Here is a 14469-nt window from a genome sequence, read left to right on the forward strand (position 1 = left end):
TAAAATATCGGAAATATATATATATATATATATATATATATATATATATATATATATATATATATATATATATATATATATATTTGTGTGTGTGTGTGTGTGTGTGTGTGTATAATCTGGTTTTTTTAAAATAAATAAATGAATAGTAAATCTTATCCAAAATCCAAAAATAATAATTAACTTTTAAAATGTTTTTGGCGCCAAATTCAAATATCATTTTGGCTCCAAAATTCAAAGTAAAATACCCTTTTTAGGAAATATTAATTAATTAATTAATTAGAAGATACGTTTCAAAAATACGGGGTACTACACGGCGTTCCAAGGAAATTAAAAGAAGCTAAAGATAAAAGAGTCGCCAACAAGTTTTAGGAACTTGTAAACCGTTCACAAGTGTGAAGGTTACACCCTATTCACGATCATGGAGATTGCTAACTCCATAGTTGTCCGGAACCATGACTGGATGTTCGGGGATGATGGTACGAATGCAACCTAAAAGAGATTGAACTCGCCCTAAATAGGCCTCTACTTAATTCTTATGATATTCATGTGCGCTTTTTGATCAACATACATACATCACATTAAACCTAAACCTGTTTCATGTTGGTTGGTTATTCATGCATAATCTAACCTATTATTGGTGATCACTTGAATTAAAAACATATTAGCCTAAATTATTAATTATCTTATTAGGCGTGATTTCAAGTACAAATTCCCTTTAATCCTGCAAAAAGAGGCGTGATGAAGCAATAACAATAATAAATTAAGCATAATCAAGCAACATATGGTTAACAAAACAATCATCATCATAAGATCATTATCAAAACATCGTTAGTAAGATCCTAGGCATGATACTAAACGGACTAATAACAAATCCTAACATGTTACTAATAAAAAAATCAAAACATTATCCTAAACATGATACTAGAAATCATAAAACATCCTAAGCATGATAATAGGAATTAAAATAATATTGTAAACATGATTTCTACTCCAAGATCAAATAATAATAATAATAATAAGGGTGGTTAAACTATTCACTTTGATGCCTCAACCTTCTTGCTATTAAAACAATACACACGTTAGTAAACTTCAAGAAAATTAAATCAAAAAAGTAAATAAATAAAATATGAATTGAAATATAGATTTGGGACCAAACCCTCAGAACTATCAACCTTTCACGTCAGGTCGAAGGCAACGTCGAGGATGACTTGTAGTATTCGAATCTCGTGAATGAGGTATTGTGACTGTTTTGGGAGAGTATCAAGGATGTGTTTAGGCTAAGTCTAAGAACATGGAGGTTAAAGAAAGATAATTGATGATTGTGATGATTGTTGATGATTTGAAAAGATGGAAAACGAACTCTATTAATAGGGAAAAAGAGAGTCGAAGCGATCAGAATTCGAATCGGAATTGAACAGCTCGTAACGCGGGGCGATAGTTTTATCGCGCTGCGCTAGTGCCCATCGTGGCGCGTTGATTCTGTCGTTCTGCGATGACTTCTAAAGATAAAAAGGTCGTACATAGTTCAATTTCCAATATAATTTGGTTAACAAAATATATTCGTACGTCTTTTAATTTGGACGGGATAAGGATTATCATATGAGAAGTTTTATTCGGTTTCGAACTCTTTTGATTTTTAGCTTTTCGGAAAGGATAAATTAGAATCTTATAGAGGATTCTAGAAACTCCTAATTAATTCTAATTGGTTTAGGAAATAAGGTATTTGGACCCTCACATGATCATTAGGTTGTAGGTAAGGTGGACCAAGGTCCGGTTTGGCTTGGTTTAGTATTTTGGCCATAACTTATTCGTTTTAAGTCGGATTTGGGCTTATAATATATCGTTGGAAGGCTCTTTTCAAACTCTATTCAACTAAACAATAATTGGATCAGAATTATGGACCAAAATAATCTTTTTGAGACGTTTTTATAGATTAGACACGAAATGAATGATTTTAAGGACACGAAATGAATGATTTTAGATTAAAACATTTTAGGTAAGGTTAGAAATGGTTCAAGGCTTAAGGGAACTTCACGAGACTCTTCAACTATTTACCGAACTCGTTAATCAAAGACGTGAAAGGTACTCATCACTAGGTTTGATTTTTGGGGAGACACAATCAAGTGTCTACACATACTAATATGATTGGGACGAATGAAACTCTATATTGTCGTATTCCTAGACTTTCAAAATTGACTTATTATTGTCCTTCCTGATTGATGCGGCAATATGGACTTGAACAAGTAGTTCCACGTCATAATGATAGTCCTCGTGAATTATCATTGTATGAAAGTAATGTTCATAAATTTTAGGCATAGTGGATTGAAAGGCTAATGTGGACTGTTTTTGCGAGCGATCAACCTCCTCCACCTTTATCTAGTGAGTACAAATCTTGGTTGAATCCTCGAAGTAGGAGGGAACGAGTTGGATCACGCAAGCATGATTGGAAGGGATCCAAAAGTGCTATGGATGTTGATGTGAAGGGATGACTTGGAGGTAAGAAGGCGCCCCCCTAAAGATCGTCTTGGTCCGAGATCACAAGGAATTGAGTTTAAGACTCCTATCATGCCTAGGAAGAAGAGTTGGGTAAAAGGAAAGGGTAAAGACAAGATGGTTCATAGGGATAAGCAACCTAAGGATTATGAAAGTGGCGAAAGGGGTGAAAGTTCAAGTAGAGGTGTGACGGTTATAGATAAAGGCAGGAGGAAAGGGAGAGTCTAGACCTCACAATTGAACTACGAGCAGCACTCAGCACCACCAATTATAAAGAGAAGGTAGCAGAAACAACATGTAGCGAGGAGGAGCTCGGGCTACGATGGGGCAGCAAGGAGGGCAGTAGTGTCAAACTCTAGATGAATCCTAAGACAAACAAGTAATTATGCAAAACATTGAAATCTCAGAGACAATCAACAAATTGAAGAACTGATCCCAACTAAAAAATTCCTCAATTAAACCCTAAAAAGAAACAAATCCATAAATTTAAAGAAACCCAAATTTAAAAAAAAACCTTAAATTACAAAAACCCTGAAAAGCAATTTCATACCTGCTTTTGAAGGGGAACCCGAATGCCATGGACCCAATTCTTATGAATCGTAAGATCAGAAGCATCAAAATTCTATCTCATCAGGACTCGAGAAGAAAACTCCAAAAATCCAACCACAGATCGCGACCACCGTCACCATCATCGCCTTGACGCCGTGAAGAATGAGGAGAGAAAAGAAATTGAGAGAAGAAGTAGGCTGATGGTGGAAGGGGTGGTGGTGGAAGGGGTGGCGGTGAAAAACCTCGATAAAGAGAGAAGAGATAGAGAGAGAAAGAGACAGGGGGCGACTGGACAAGAACAAGAGAGCGAAAGGAAACTGAATGAGGGTTTACTTGTTTTTATTTTTTTAATTATAAATGGCATCAGTTAACCACTACCCTAATTTACTATGCTTGGTTTTTCCTTTTTAAATTATTAAGGGCATCGGTAAACCAGTGCCCTTTTAATTTTATTGGGTCTAGCTTGTATTTTTTGCGCCGGTTTTTGAAAACCGGTGCCCATTTGGCGGTGCACATTTGTGTTTTTTTTACTATTCTAAAGTCTTATAAAAGGTGTTATTTGACAAAATTTCTTATTATAAACTTCATCAATAAAAGTTCTAGAGTAGACCCATGCACAATAATTTATTGTGCACCCATAACCATCTATTATATCATATAAAAAGTGATTATAACATTATAAATGTGTTAGTATATCATTCAAAAGTGATTATATTATCGAGAAATTGATTATATTATTTGCAATGTAAATGTTTCCTTCAAAAAGTAAATATATAATTAAAAAAGTATTAAACATATTATATTATTCGAAAGATAATTATATCATCCAAAAGCTATATCACCTGACTAAATTATATAAAAATACAACTATATTATTCAAAATATGACTCACAACAAGATAGTTATATCGTCTAAAAAGTGACATATCATTCACATCGTGACTATATTATTTGGGAGTGTCAAATATTGAGCCTATTATAGATTTAGAGTAGAATGGGTCCATACAAGACTTTCTACTTCATTACAATAAATAAATTGAAAACAAAGTTTGTTATAAATTAAATTTAAATGAAAAATACAAAAAATTATGTCAAAGTATTATACATAATTAAGATACGGGTTGCATTGTTGTATTTAAAATACAATAAAGGAAGTAATGCTCAATATTATGAGAATTGTTGTATTTAAAATCCAATAGAGGAAGTAAGAGTAAGATTAGCGCAGTCTTGTCTTAAGACTTTAATCCAATAACACATAAGATATTATATATAATATAATTATTTTTTTAATCTCCAATTATGTTAAAACTCCTTTACACTCTACTAGATTTATCTCTTCATTCCTTAGACTCATTTTAGATTTCTTTAAAACATTTACTAATTTTTTTCCCTTTTAACATACATATATTTTAATATGAAAATTCACATTGGTTGGGTGCACCGTACACCCTGGTGTACCTAAAAATTCCTAATATTTACTTGAGAGCTTCATGGTGAGCATATCGTTTAAAAAATAAAACTGATTTTTTAGACCACAAAATCATTATACTATTCATGAATAACTAGATTTAAGCCCGTGGATGCAAGTTTTTTTTATAAATTATTTTGTATAATTTGTAGTTTTTTTAAATAATTTAAATTGTAATATCTAAATATAATCTTTAGCTCTTAAAAAGATAAGTTTTTGTTTTTAAATAATTTAAATCCTATTTAGTCACTATTAGTTGTTTTTACCTATGTGGTCAAATCCTTAAATCTCATTCCTCACTTTGCTTAGGTGGCCAGTGAATTTTTTAATTTTAAAATAAAATACAAATCTAATTTACAATTGGTCCGCATAATACCTTTGCTTATGTGGCGCGTCAAATACTCTAAAAAAATATCGCATGATTTTTTCATACCTTATTTTGTATAGTTTTTAGTTTTTTAAATAATTTAAATTGTAATATCTAAAGAACAAATAAATTTTAGTTCTTAAAAAAAGTAAAAATAATTTCTAGTTTTTTAAATAATTTAAATCCTAATTAATCACTATTTGTTGTTTTTATCTATGTGGAAAAATTCTTAAATTTCATTTGTTACTTTTGCTTGGGTGGCGAGTGAATTTTTTAATTCTAAAATAAAATACAAATCTAATTTTTAATTGGTCAAGATAATACCTTTACTTATGTGGCGCGCCGAATGCTCTCGAAAAATGCCTACTTTATTTATATACGATGAAGCCATGCAATGCACGGTTTGTTTGTATTTTATAAAACAAATAATTTTTTTTTGTATGTATGTGATATAAAATTTGTTATTTTATTCGTTGTACTTTAATTTAATAGATTATTCGTTGTAAATAGTATATCAATTTTTAATTTTATATTAAAATAAATGTTGTGAATTTCTTCTCATTCGTTATATATTTAGTGAAATTCATAATCTCAAAAGATAATATTGTATATTTAATTAATTTAAACTTTAAAATATCATCTCCAATTTTGGTTATGTGGCATTTGAATGATTTAAATCTAAACAAATTATAAATCTAAAATTTTAATGGCTATAACTAAAAATTATAATTCTACATGGCGCGTTATAAAATTTTAATCCTATGTGGCTCTCTTAAAAACCCGGTCCGCTCTCTCTCTCTCTCTCTCTCTCTCTCTCTCTATATATATATATATATATATATATATATATATATATATATATATATATATATATATATATATATATATATAATTATATTTATAATGAGAACCAAGGTTATAATAAGAACTAAGAATTAATCTGGGCCCTTAGATCATATTAATCGGACGGTCCACATGCTTCCCGTGTAATTAATGGCATTTTCGTAATATTTCAACTTTACAAAGTAATTTTTAGTTTTATTTCTAAAAAGTAAATGAAAAGTTAGTAAAACTTTAAAAGTAAATGAAATGAGTCATAAAGTAAATGAAATTGCCTTAAAAGTTAAAAAAAAAAACTAGAAAAAATTTGAAAAACTACGAAATTATGAAAATGACATTAATTAAAACGGCTGAAACGTGAGCCGTTAGATTGAGTGAGATTAAAGGTTGAGATTTATCCAAAATATTAAAAGATTGTAATTCCTTGATTATTAACAATGGTTTTTCTAATTATTAAATAAAGGGTTAAACAATCATTTTGAGTTTTTTCTGTGAATTTTAATTGAAATTTATCATCGTTCATCAATGGTACGTGGACACACGTGATATATGTATGATTCTAAACTATATATAATTCCTTATCTAAATTACATTAATACTCCCTCTATTTTTATTTTTATTTTTATTTGTATCACTTTTCTTTTATGGGTGTTTTTTTTTTGAAATCATCACTTCTATATATGATAACTTTATACTATATTTTATCATTTCTCTCTCTTACTTTAAACCTCATTCAAATTACTTTATCATGCCTCTCTCTACCATGGTTCCCACTTACATAATAATAATAATAATATATATCATCCCTCACATACTTTATCTTTCATGGTCCCTATCTTATTTTTAGTATAATAATTTATTCATCCACTCACAATATTATATTATTCTTCTAAAACTCCGTGTATTTACAAGTGATGCAAAATAAAAAAAAACGGAAGGAGTATATCAAAACTATAAATCGGAGACGTACACTACGATTGAATTTAAATGAAGAGTACTAGGTTGAGATGAAGGTTATTTTAAGGTTGAAAGTTATATAAAGGTTGAAATTTAAATGAAGGTTATATAAGATTAAAGACGAAGGTTGGATTGTTAAAAAAAAAAATAATAATAATAAATAAATAAATAAAAATTTGAAGGTTGAAGATAAAATAATTTTCTTAATTGACCAAATAAACAATTCCTTAATGAATGTTTTGTTGGGTCCGGGTCATCCGCCTTGACCGACGCAGGCATACTCCGTTCCACATAAATATGATATTGTCCGCTTTGGACCTAGCCCGCACGAACTTGTTTATTGGCACCTTTCCAAAAGGTCTCATACTAATGGAGTGTGCTCTCACTTATAAGAGTTTTTCACTTCCTTAATCTTTTCATGTGGGACTTGGGATGAACACCCCAACAAACCTCCCCTCAGACCAAGGACCACATAACTTATGGCCTCCCCTTCAGCGAAACTATCTTGCACCACTGCTATCACCACGGGACACGCCGCATGAGCCACAATATCAGGACGACTTTCGACGCAAGGCACCACAATCATACCACTTGTTGGGGCCGGGTCACCCAACCTTGACGGATCGCAGGCACACTCTGGTCCACATTAGTATTATATTGCCCGCTTTGGGATTAGCTCACACGAATTTGTTTTTAAACACCTTTCCAAAAAAACCTCATAATAATAATAGAGTGTGCTCTCACTTATAAGGAGCTTTTCACTTCCTTAATCTTTTTATATGGGACTTGAGATGAACACCCCAACATGTTTTGCCCAAGCATCAGATTAGGCGATAAAGATTTTACAATTAGAATAACAACGGTGTAGATCTAACATATTATGTAGTCGATGGGAATAAAAATTAAAAAATAGTCCACCGACTATGATAGAAGCTTCCTTCATTTATATAATCATATTGTTGTAGCCTGCTCCCTAATTTAATTATTCTTAAGCTGCTTTCATTCGGTGCATATTATATTCAAGATCAGTACATGGATTAGTTCTTTTCGAATTGATTAATCTCTATTAATATTGTTTTTCAAACGTAATCTTCACTAATATTCTTTTTTTAATCTTTTTTTAGTCAAAAAGCTATCTCCACTAATTTTCTCTTTCAAAGTTTTCTCCTTTAGTTTTCTAAAAGTTTGCACTTTATAGTCACAAACCGCGGCGGTACCATAATTCTTCTCATTAAACATAGATAATTGAAGCGCAGCAAAACAATCTTTGTCTATGAAAGATTATCACATTGCTCACTAATAATGAAACGTCATAAGAATGCACAAAGGGTGTTTGATGAAATGTTAACTAAACTAGTTTAGTTCTTGTGTGATATATGGTTTTAATAACCACATTGTGAGATTTGTTTGTTTATAATATAAAATAAGAAAGTTTTCTACTGTGTAAATTTACTATATACATGATTAGTAATTTCTAATGTAGCATACTACTTGTAAAATATACAAAAATAAAAATAAAATAAAATAAAATAAAATAAATAAAAAAATCACAATGAATACTTTTAAACATTGAAATATTAAGTTTATAGGATAATAAACAAAGGTAAAAGAAAAAAAAATGATGTCATCATAGCAAATTGGCGGGAAAAAAAATTCATGTGAGAGCGTGTGTACAATTTGGGGAAGGGATGATGTTAACATGTTTTGTCTTAATATTAGTTAATAGAATAGATGTGATATTTTCACTTACAAATTTGTTACTCCCTCCGTACATTATTACTTGCTCCACATTATTCTTTTGCGCTTGTATTTTATTACTTGCTCCATTTATTTTATTAGAAACTTTTAATAATATTTTACTATTTTTCTGTCCACTAGTAGTCTTCTCATATCGTATTTTGATATATTTTATATTCTATTTCCTTTCCACTATACTCACTTTTTTTTCCCTTCATTTTTTTTTCAACTAACCTAATTTCTAGCATAAAATAATACTTTCGCCGTTTCTTTTTAGTTGACGTGTTTCTTTAGTCACGTTTGTCAGTGTTCAAATTCAACCATGACTTCGTAATATCTTTAATTACCGATAATAAAAAATTATGAAAAGTTTGATATTTTTAAAATATATATTTCATTACGTTTAAAACACAAAACATGGTCAAAATAAATTGTATGAACAGTGCTAAAATCAAAACGTGTCAGCTAAAAAATTTCTACTACTCCACTTAAAACCCCGTGTTAGAGAAAAACTATTGCTCTTAAAAATCCGTGTCATGAGAATTAAAGCAAGTATTACGGAGAATATGGGACCAGACGCGTAACATGACATTGAATATGTATATTAGTATATTGGCCAAAGTCGTCGTTAGGTCAAGTCAATGCACCTTGTATTAGCTTGGTTTACAAATACAAGAATTTTGTCTATATTTCACAATTCACCTTATAAAACAATCATAAACCACAAATAAAAAGCTAAATTAAAAGATAAAAATGTTAGCGGTACGAGCCTTCTGCTTCCTCTTCCCACTAGTATGGTTAAGTTTGGCAACCCCCATTGCGAAACCTGGCTGCCAACCTAGCTGCGGAAACATAAGTATTCCCTACCCGTATGGTATCGGCAGCAGCAAAGACGGGGATGCATGTTTCTTAAATGAATTCTACAACATAAGTTGCGTCGAGACTGCCGATCATCCGCCAAAAGCCTTTTTAAAAGGCAAAAACATTGAGATTCTTAACATATCCATTAACGGGCAGATCCTTGTTAAGAGCTTTGTGGCAACTGCATTCTACAAAAAAGGACAAGTTGTAAATTCAACTTCTGTAGAAGATGAAGCAGATATATCAAGTTATCCAATGGTATATTCCTACACCGAGAACAAGCTTATCACCATTGGCTGTGATGATTATGCCGTACTTGGCAGGGTTAGTGCCTCTGAATCTGCTTTAACAGGTGGGTGCATTGCAGGGTGTGAAGATTTATCAGTCGTGGTAAACGGATCGTGTTCAGGGGTTGGTTGCTGCCAAACATCCATCCCAATCGCGTTGTTTAAATATAACTTAATGTTAGGTAGTTTGAAGAACCACACAACGGTTGACAAGCGTAATCCATATGGCTACGCTTTCATAGGGAAACCGAGTAAGTTCAACTTCACTGTTGCTGATCTTGGTGACCCTGACTTCGCCAAGAGAACAAGAGACACTGTTCCGGTCGTCATTGATTGGTTTGTTCGGTATGATACTTTTTCTTCCGCTTATCCAACAGTATCATATAACGATTTTACTAATCACATTAACATCAAATGTCACGATTATAAGCCTTGCCATGGTGGCTGTGGCCAACAATGTAGTTGTCTTCCTGGTTACCAGGGTAATCCTTATCTTCGTCCCGGATGTACAGGTCAGTTATTACTTACGACTACTTTCTTTTTCAAAAAAAAGTTATACCATATTGGCTTTGGGTATTATTTAATGGAAGACTTTTTAAAAACTACAAAGAAATGGTAATTATTATACAGTATGGACATGTAGTACTTTTTAGGAGCAGTTTTTAATCTTATTTGTTTATTACTTAGATTACCATGCAAACTGTTAAACAGATTTAATTCACATTACCATCATATTCGTTGGTCAGAGTTTTCTTTAGTAAATAATTTTATCACATGAATAAAAATTTCTATCAAATTGACTTTTATAGTATGACATGAAATAATATTATAGGATATGATATAACTATTATCATTTTTTTTACACGATAAGATAAGCAGGGTGTGTGTGTGTGTGTGTTAGGGGGAGGGGGGTTGTCTCCTATCACAAGAGGGGTGGGTAAGGATCAAATCCAGGTCACTCGATCTTGGGCAAGCTCCACTCCTTAATCCTTAAATATGATTGTTATTATGTTATTTCCTTTTAAGTGATTGTTGAGGTGGCACGTTATGAAAATATATTAGAGCCTTCTCATACATTCGACTTTCAAATAGTTATATAGATATAGATTATTATAGACAAAGTTTTTAAACATTTACCATAAAAGTGAACAGATAGGCCCGTTCCTAGCTTTTTGGTGGCGTATGGGCGAAATGACAATTGGGCCCTAATTATCAAGTAAAGTAAAAATGTTAAATAAAATTGCAATATATATAAATATATATATATATGAATTTTCATTTTCATTTTTTTTCTTTGAAATAATCGAATGTACACATCAATGCTAATCTTTAGTAAAAAACATCAAATACCAAATATAACAAGAAAAAAAATTAAAAAAACTTAAAAGTAATAGAATAATACTTCGTATTCATTATATTATACCCAAACAAATTAATTATACAGTAAATAATAAGCAACTAAAATTACTGTATACATACCCAAATTGTAATTTTAAAAAAAAAAAAAAAAAAAAAAAAAAAGAATTTTAACATTACAGAACTTGGACTTTTTAAGCCAAACTAATTATCCACCCTCACTCCTTCTTAATTACTGCCCTTATGTTTCACTAATTTTGTTTGGAAAGTTTTGTCTTGGGTTCCGTGCACACCCCCTTTGTTGCAATTAACAATTAATGGAGGAATTAGAATTATAGGTGACTATTGTGAACCAAATACCACCACTTGAATTAGAGCTGTTTTAGGAGATTAATGAAGTTAGAATTTTACAAGAAAAAAAATTAATGGGAAGAAGATAACTATTAATTCCATTGAATCCGAATAAGAAGAGATTAATTTTTATCTATATTTTTGGAAGGGAAGTTATACGACCAAGAAAAAAATTATTTGGGGAAATAATTAAGGGCAAAGATAGATAGTAAATATTGCTTGAAAGTTGAAATTTGGGAAATAAAAAGCTATGAATCATTAAGTAGGATATTTTAAAAAAATTCCGAAGTTTTAATAGTATTGGGCTTTTCCCCTGGGGTCTAGGGCGATGACACCTTATGCCCTGCCCTAGGGATGGGCGTGTGATTGGATTGTCTACAATAATGGTTTGTTTCCTATTAATAAAAGCTCTTGGTATAAATTTCTTGCAGATATTGATGAATGTACAAATATTTCAAGTACTCATTGTTCTCATATTTGTATAAACACGGAGGGTGGCTACAAATGCTCTTGTCCGAGAGGATATCATGGAGATGGTTGGAAGAATGGAACACGTTGTGTCAATTCTTTTCCAAAAGTAGCTGTATATATCTGTGCAGTATTGGGATTGCTACTTTTGCCTCCAGTTGGGTGGTGGTTGTATTTTATGAACAAAAAAAGAAAGGTAGTTAAGCAAAAAGCTAAGAACTTTAAGAAAAATGGTGGTTTGTTGATGCGACGTCGTATGTCGTCTGATGAACGCTTAATGGAAAGAGCATATTTCTTCACCATTGATGAGCTGGAAACAGCCACAGACCACTTTAATGAGAGTAGGATACTTGGACGAGGAGGGCAAGGTATTGTTTATAAGGGAATGCTAGGTGAAGGGAGACTTGTTGCTGTAAAAAAATCTACGACATTGAATGAAAGCCAGCAAGAAGATTTCATCAACGAAGTTGTTATCATGTCTCAAGTAATTCATAGGAGTATAGTCAGGTTACTAGGATTCTGTTTGGATTCGGAAGTCCCAATACTAGTTTACGAGTTTATCCCCAACGGAACTCTTTTCAATAATCTCCATCATCTATATGAAGAGTTTCCAATCACATGGACAATGCGCTTGCAAATTGCTTCCGATTTAGCAAGAGCACTTCTTTATCTACATTCATTTTCTTATGTTCCTATACTTCATAGGGACATCAAATCTTCCAACATTCTATTAGATGATAAGTACAGGGCAAAGTTATCGGATTTTGGGTTATCAAAAAATGTGGCTCTCGATCAAACCCATGTAAGCACAGATGTTAAGGGAACATTTGGTTATTTAGATCCTGAATTTTTTGAGACAAGCCAATATACTGAGAAGAGTGATGTTTATAGTTTCGGTGTGGTCCTTGTTGAACTTTTAACAGGACAAAAGGCAATACGTGCTATGTGCGAACAAGAAAGAAGTTTGGTTTCATGGTTTCTTTCACATATGAAAAACTCTCAATTACTTGTCATTGTGGACCCTCAATTGCTAAAAGAGAGTTCGAAGGAAGAGGTTTACACTATTGCTGATCTTGCAATACAATGCTTGAATAAGAAAGGTAAGAGAAGACCCGCTATGAAAGAAGTTCTACTTGTACTAGAGACAGCAGAGTCTCGTCATATTAAATTGGCCCAAACCGATGAAGTACAAACCAGCTCAATACTCGAGCAAGTGTTGACTGCTGGAATAACTTGCAAATCAAATGATGAAAATGTTGTAGCTTCCTCTACATCTAGTATGGAAACACCTTATTTTAGATCAGCTGAAGTGTCTTTTTTATCTGACACCAGGCGTTGTAGTGATATAGAGTAATGAGAAGCTGGACTTGGCAGTGTTGTTTTTGGCGGGAAAGTTTGTTAAGAAATTATGTTATTTTCATATTTATTGTTTTCCAGTTTATTTGCATATGCTGTTATTTTTGTGTAATTGTAAGATGTGTTAAGTTTTCTATAAAGAACTAAATCAGTTGGAATTTTAATTCTCATTGAATGATAATTACGCTAAATCCTTCTCTCCGTTCTTTCTTTCTTTCTTTCTTTCTTTCTTTCTTTCTTCTTCTTCTTCTTCTTCTTCTTCTTCTTCTTCTTCTTCTTCTTCTTCTTCTTCTTCTTCTTCTTCTTCTCCTCTCTCTCTCTCTCTCTCCCCTAAATTTCCTCTTCTTCTTTCTCTATTCCTCTCCCTATTCTGTTATTATGCTATCATTTGATCATATAAGGGTGGTAGCCTTATCATGTAGATATCTTCAGTATTTTGGTCATATACTATTGCTATAAGTTGATCATATCAAGAATAGATTGACTCTACTTGATTTATGTATTATATTGTAGACACCTAATTATGTCTCCCTACATCCAAACCCGATGATGAACAACCTTTCACTGCAGAGTGCTTGAAACCATACCCATAGCCTAACTCATTTCCATCTAATTCACCTAAACCAACCCAATTTTTTTCCCAAACTTCTATCCAAAACCTTTCCTATCTGAACCATCAGAAATAACATTAACTACTACAGTAGGTGCGGGAGGTTTAGGCGGCTTCGTCGTCGAGACAGCCTTGATGTCGTTGCTTTTCTTCTTGCCCATCAGATGCTTGAGGTTGCCTCTCTTCAGCTGGAAGGCTACTTCTCTTCTTTAAGCATATCAATCTTTTGTTTTGTGCCCATGGTCGCTAAGGAATTCACACCACTTGCTCATATCTTTCTCGGAATCTGGCTTGGTGCTTTTCGACGGCCGACGAACTTTGTTACCTAGCAGCTCCAACGCATTCACCATAGCTACTACGTCGACATCAAAACCATATTATGATATTTCAGGGAATTTTGGTGCGTTGGCAACCTGTTCTTTCATACTATTAACAAACCGTTATCTACCTGATGTCTCGTAAGGCTGGTGTTGCCATGATCCTCGCTGGTTGTTTGCGACTTTCCAGTCGACTGAGCTCCTGTTGTTGTGGCCGGAACTGCGGTTGATCACGTCTTCGTCGAAGCACATCTGGGCCATTGCTCTTGTCCGGACTCCTTCAAATGTCGACCAGGGGTACTTGACCATATCCTTGTATAAATCATAATTGGTATGCAGTCCTCGACGGAAGACTTCAATGGCAGTTTGTTGTCGACATTCTTGATAGAGACCTTCTCTTTGTTGAGCTTGGTCCAATAAATCTTGATGCTTTCTTTTTGTCCTTGGACGATC

The 14469-nt window shown here is 32.6% G+C and overlaps 1 protein-coding gene across 1 annotated transcript; it reads left to right on the plus strand.

The window, feature by feature from the left end:
* Window positions 1–9053: 9053 nt before the first annotated feature.
* Window positions 9054–13292, plus strand: LOC110737750 (wall-associated receptor kinase-like 8). The gene is made up of 2 exons (XM_021918091.1): window positions 9054–10070; window positions 11697–13292. The coding sequence occupies exons 1-2, from the start codon at window positions 9164–9166 to the stop codon at window positions 13085–13087; spliced, it is 2298 nt and encodes a 765-aa protein (XP_021773783.1). The 5' UTR covers window positions 9054–9163; the 3' UTR covers window positions 13088–13292.
* Window positions 13293–14469: the final 1177 nt, after the last annotated feature.

Source organism: Chenopodium quinoa, unplaced genomic scaffold, assembly GCF_001683475.1.
Source record: "Chenopodium quinoa cultivar QQ74 unplaced genomic scaffold, ASM168347v1, whole genome shotgun sequence".
NCBI classification, from domain to species: domain Eukaryota; kingdom Viridiplantae; phylum Streptophyta; class Magnoliopsida; order Caryophyllales; family Amaranthaceae; genus Chenopodium; species Chenopodium quinoa.

What these genes read in the sequence shown, in the direction of transcription:
- LOC110737750 (XM_021918091.1), top strand. Translation starts at nt 9,164, where the DNA reads ATGTTAGCGGTACGAGCCTTCTGCTTCCTCTTCCCACTAGTATGGTTA. An exon ending in TCTTCGTCCCGGATGTACAG is followed by an intron (nt 10,071 to 11,696) that starts GTCAGTTATTAC and finishes AATTTCTTGCAG; the next exon opens with ATATTGATGAATGTACAAAT.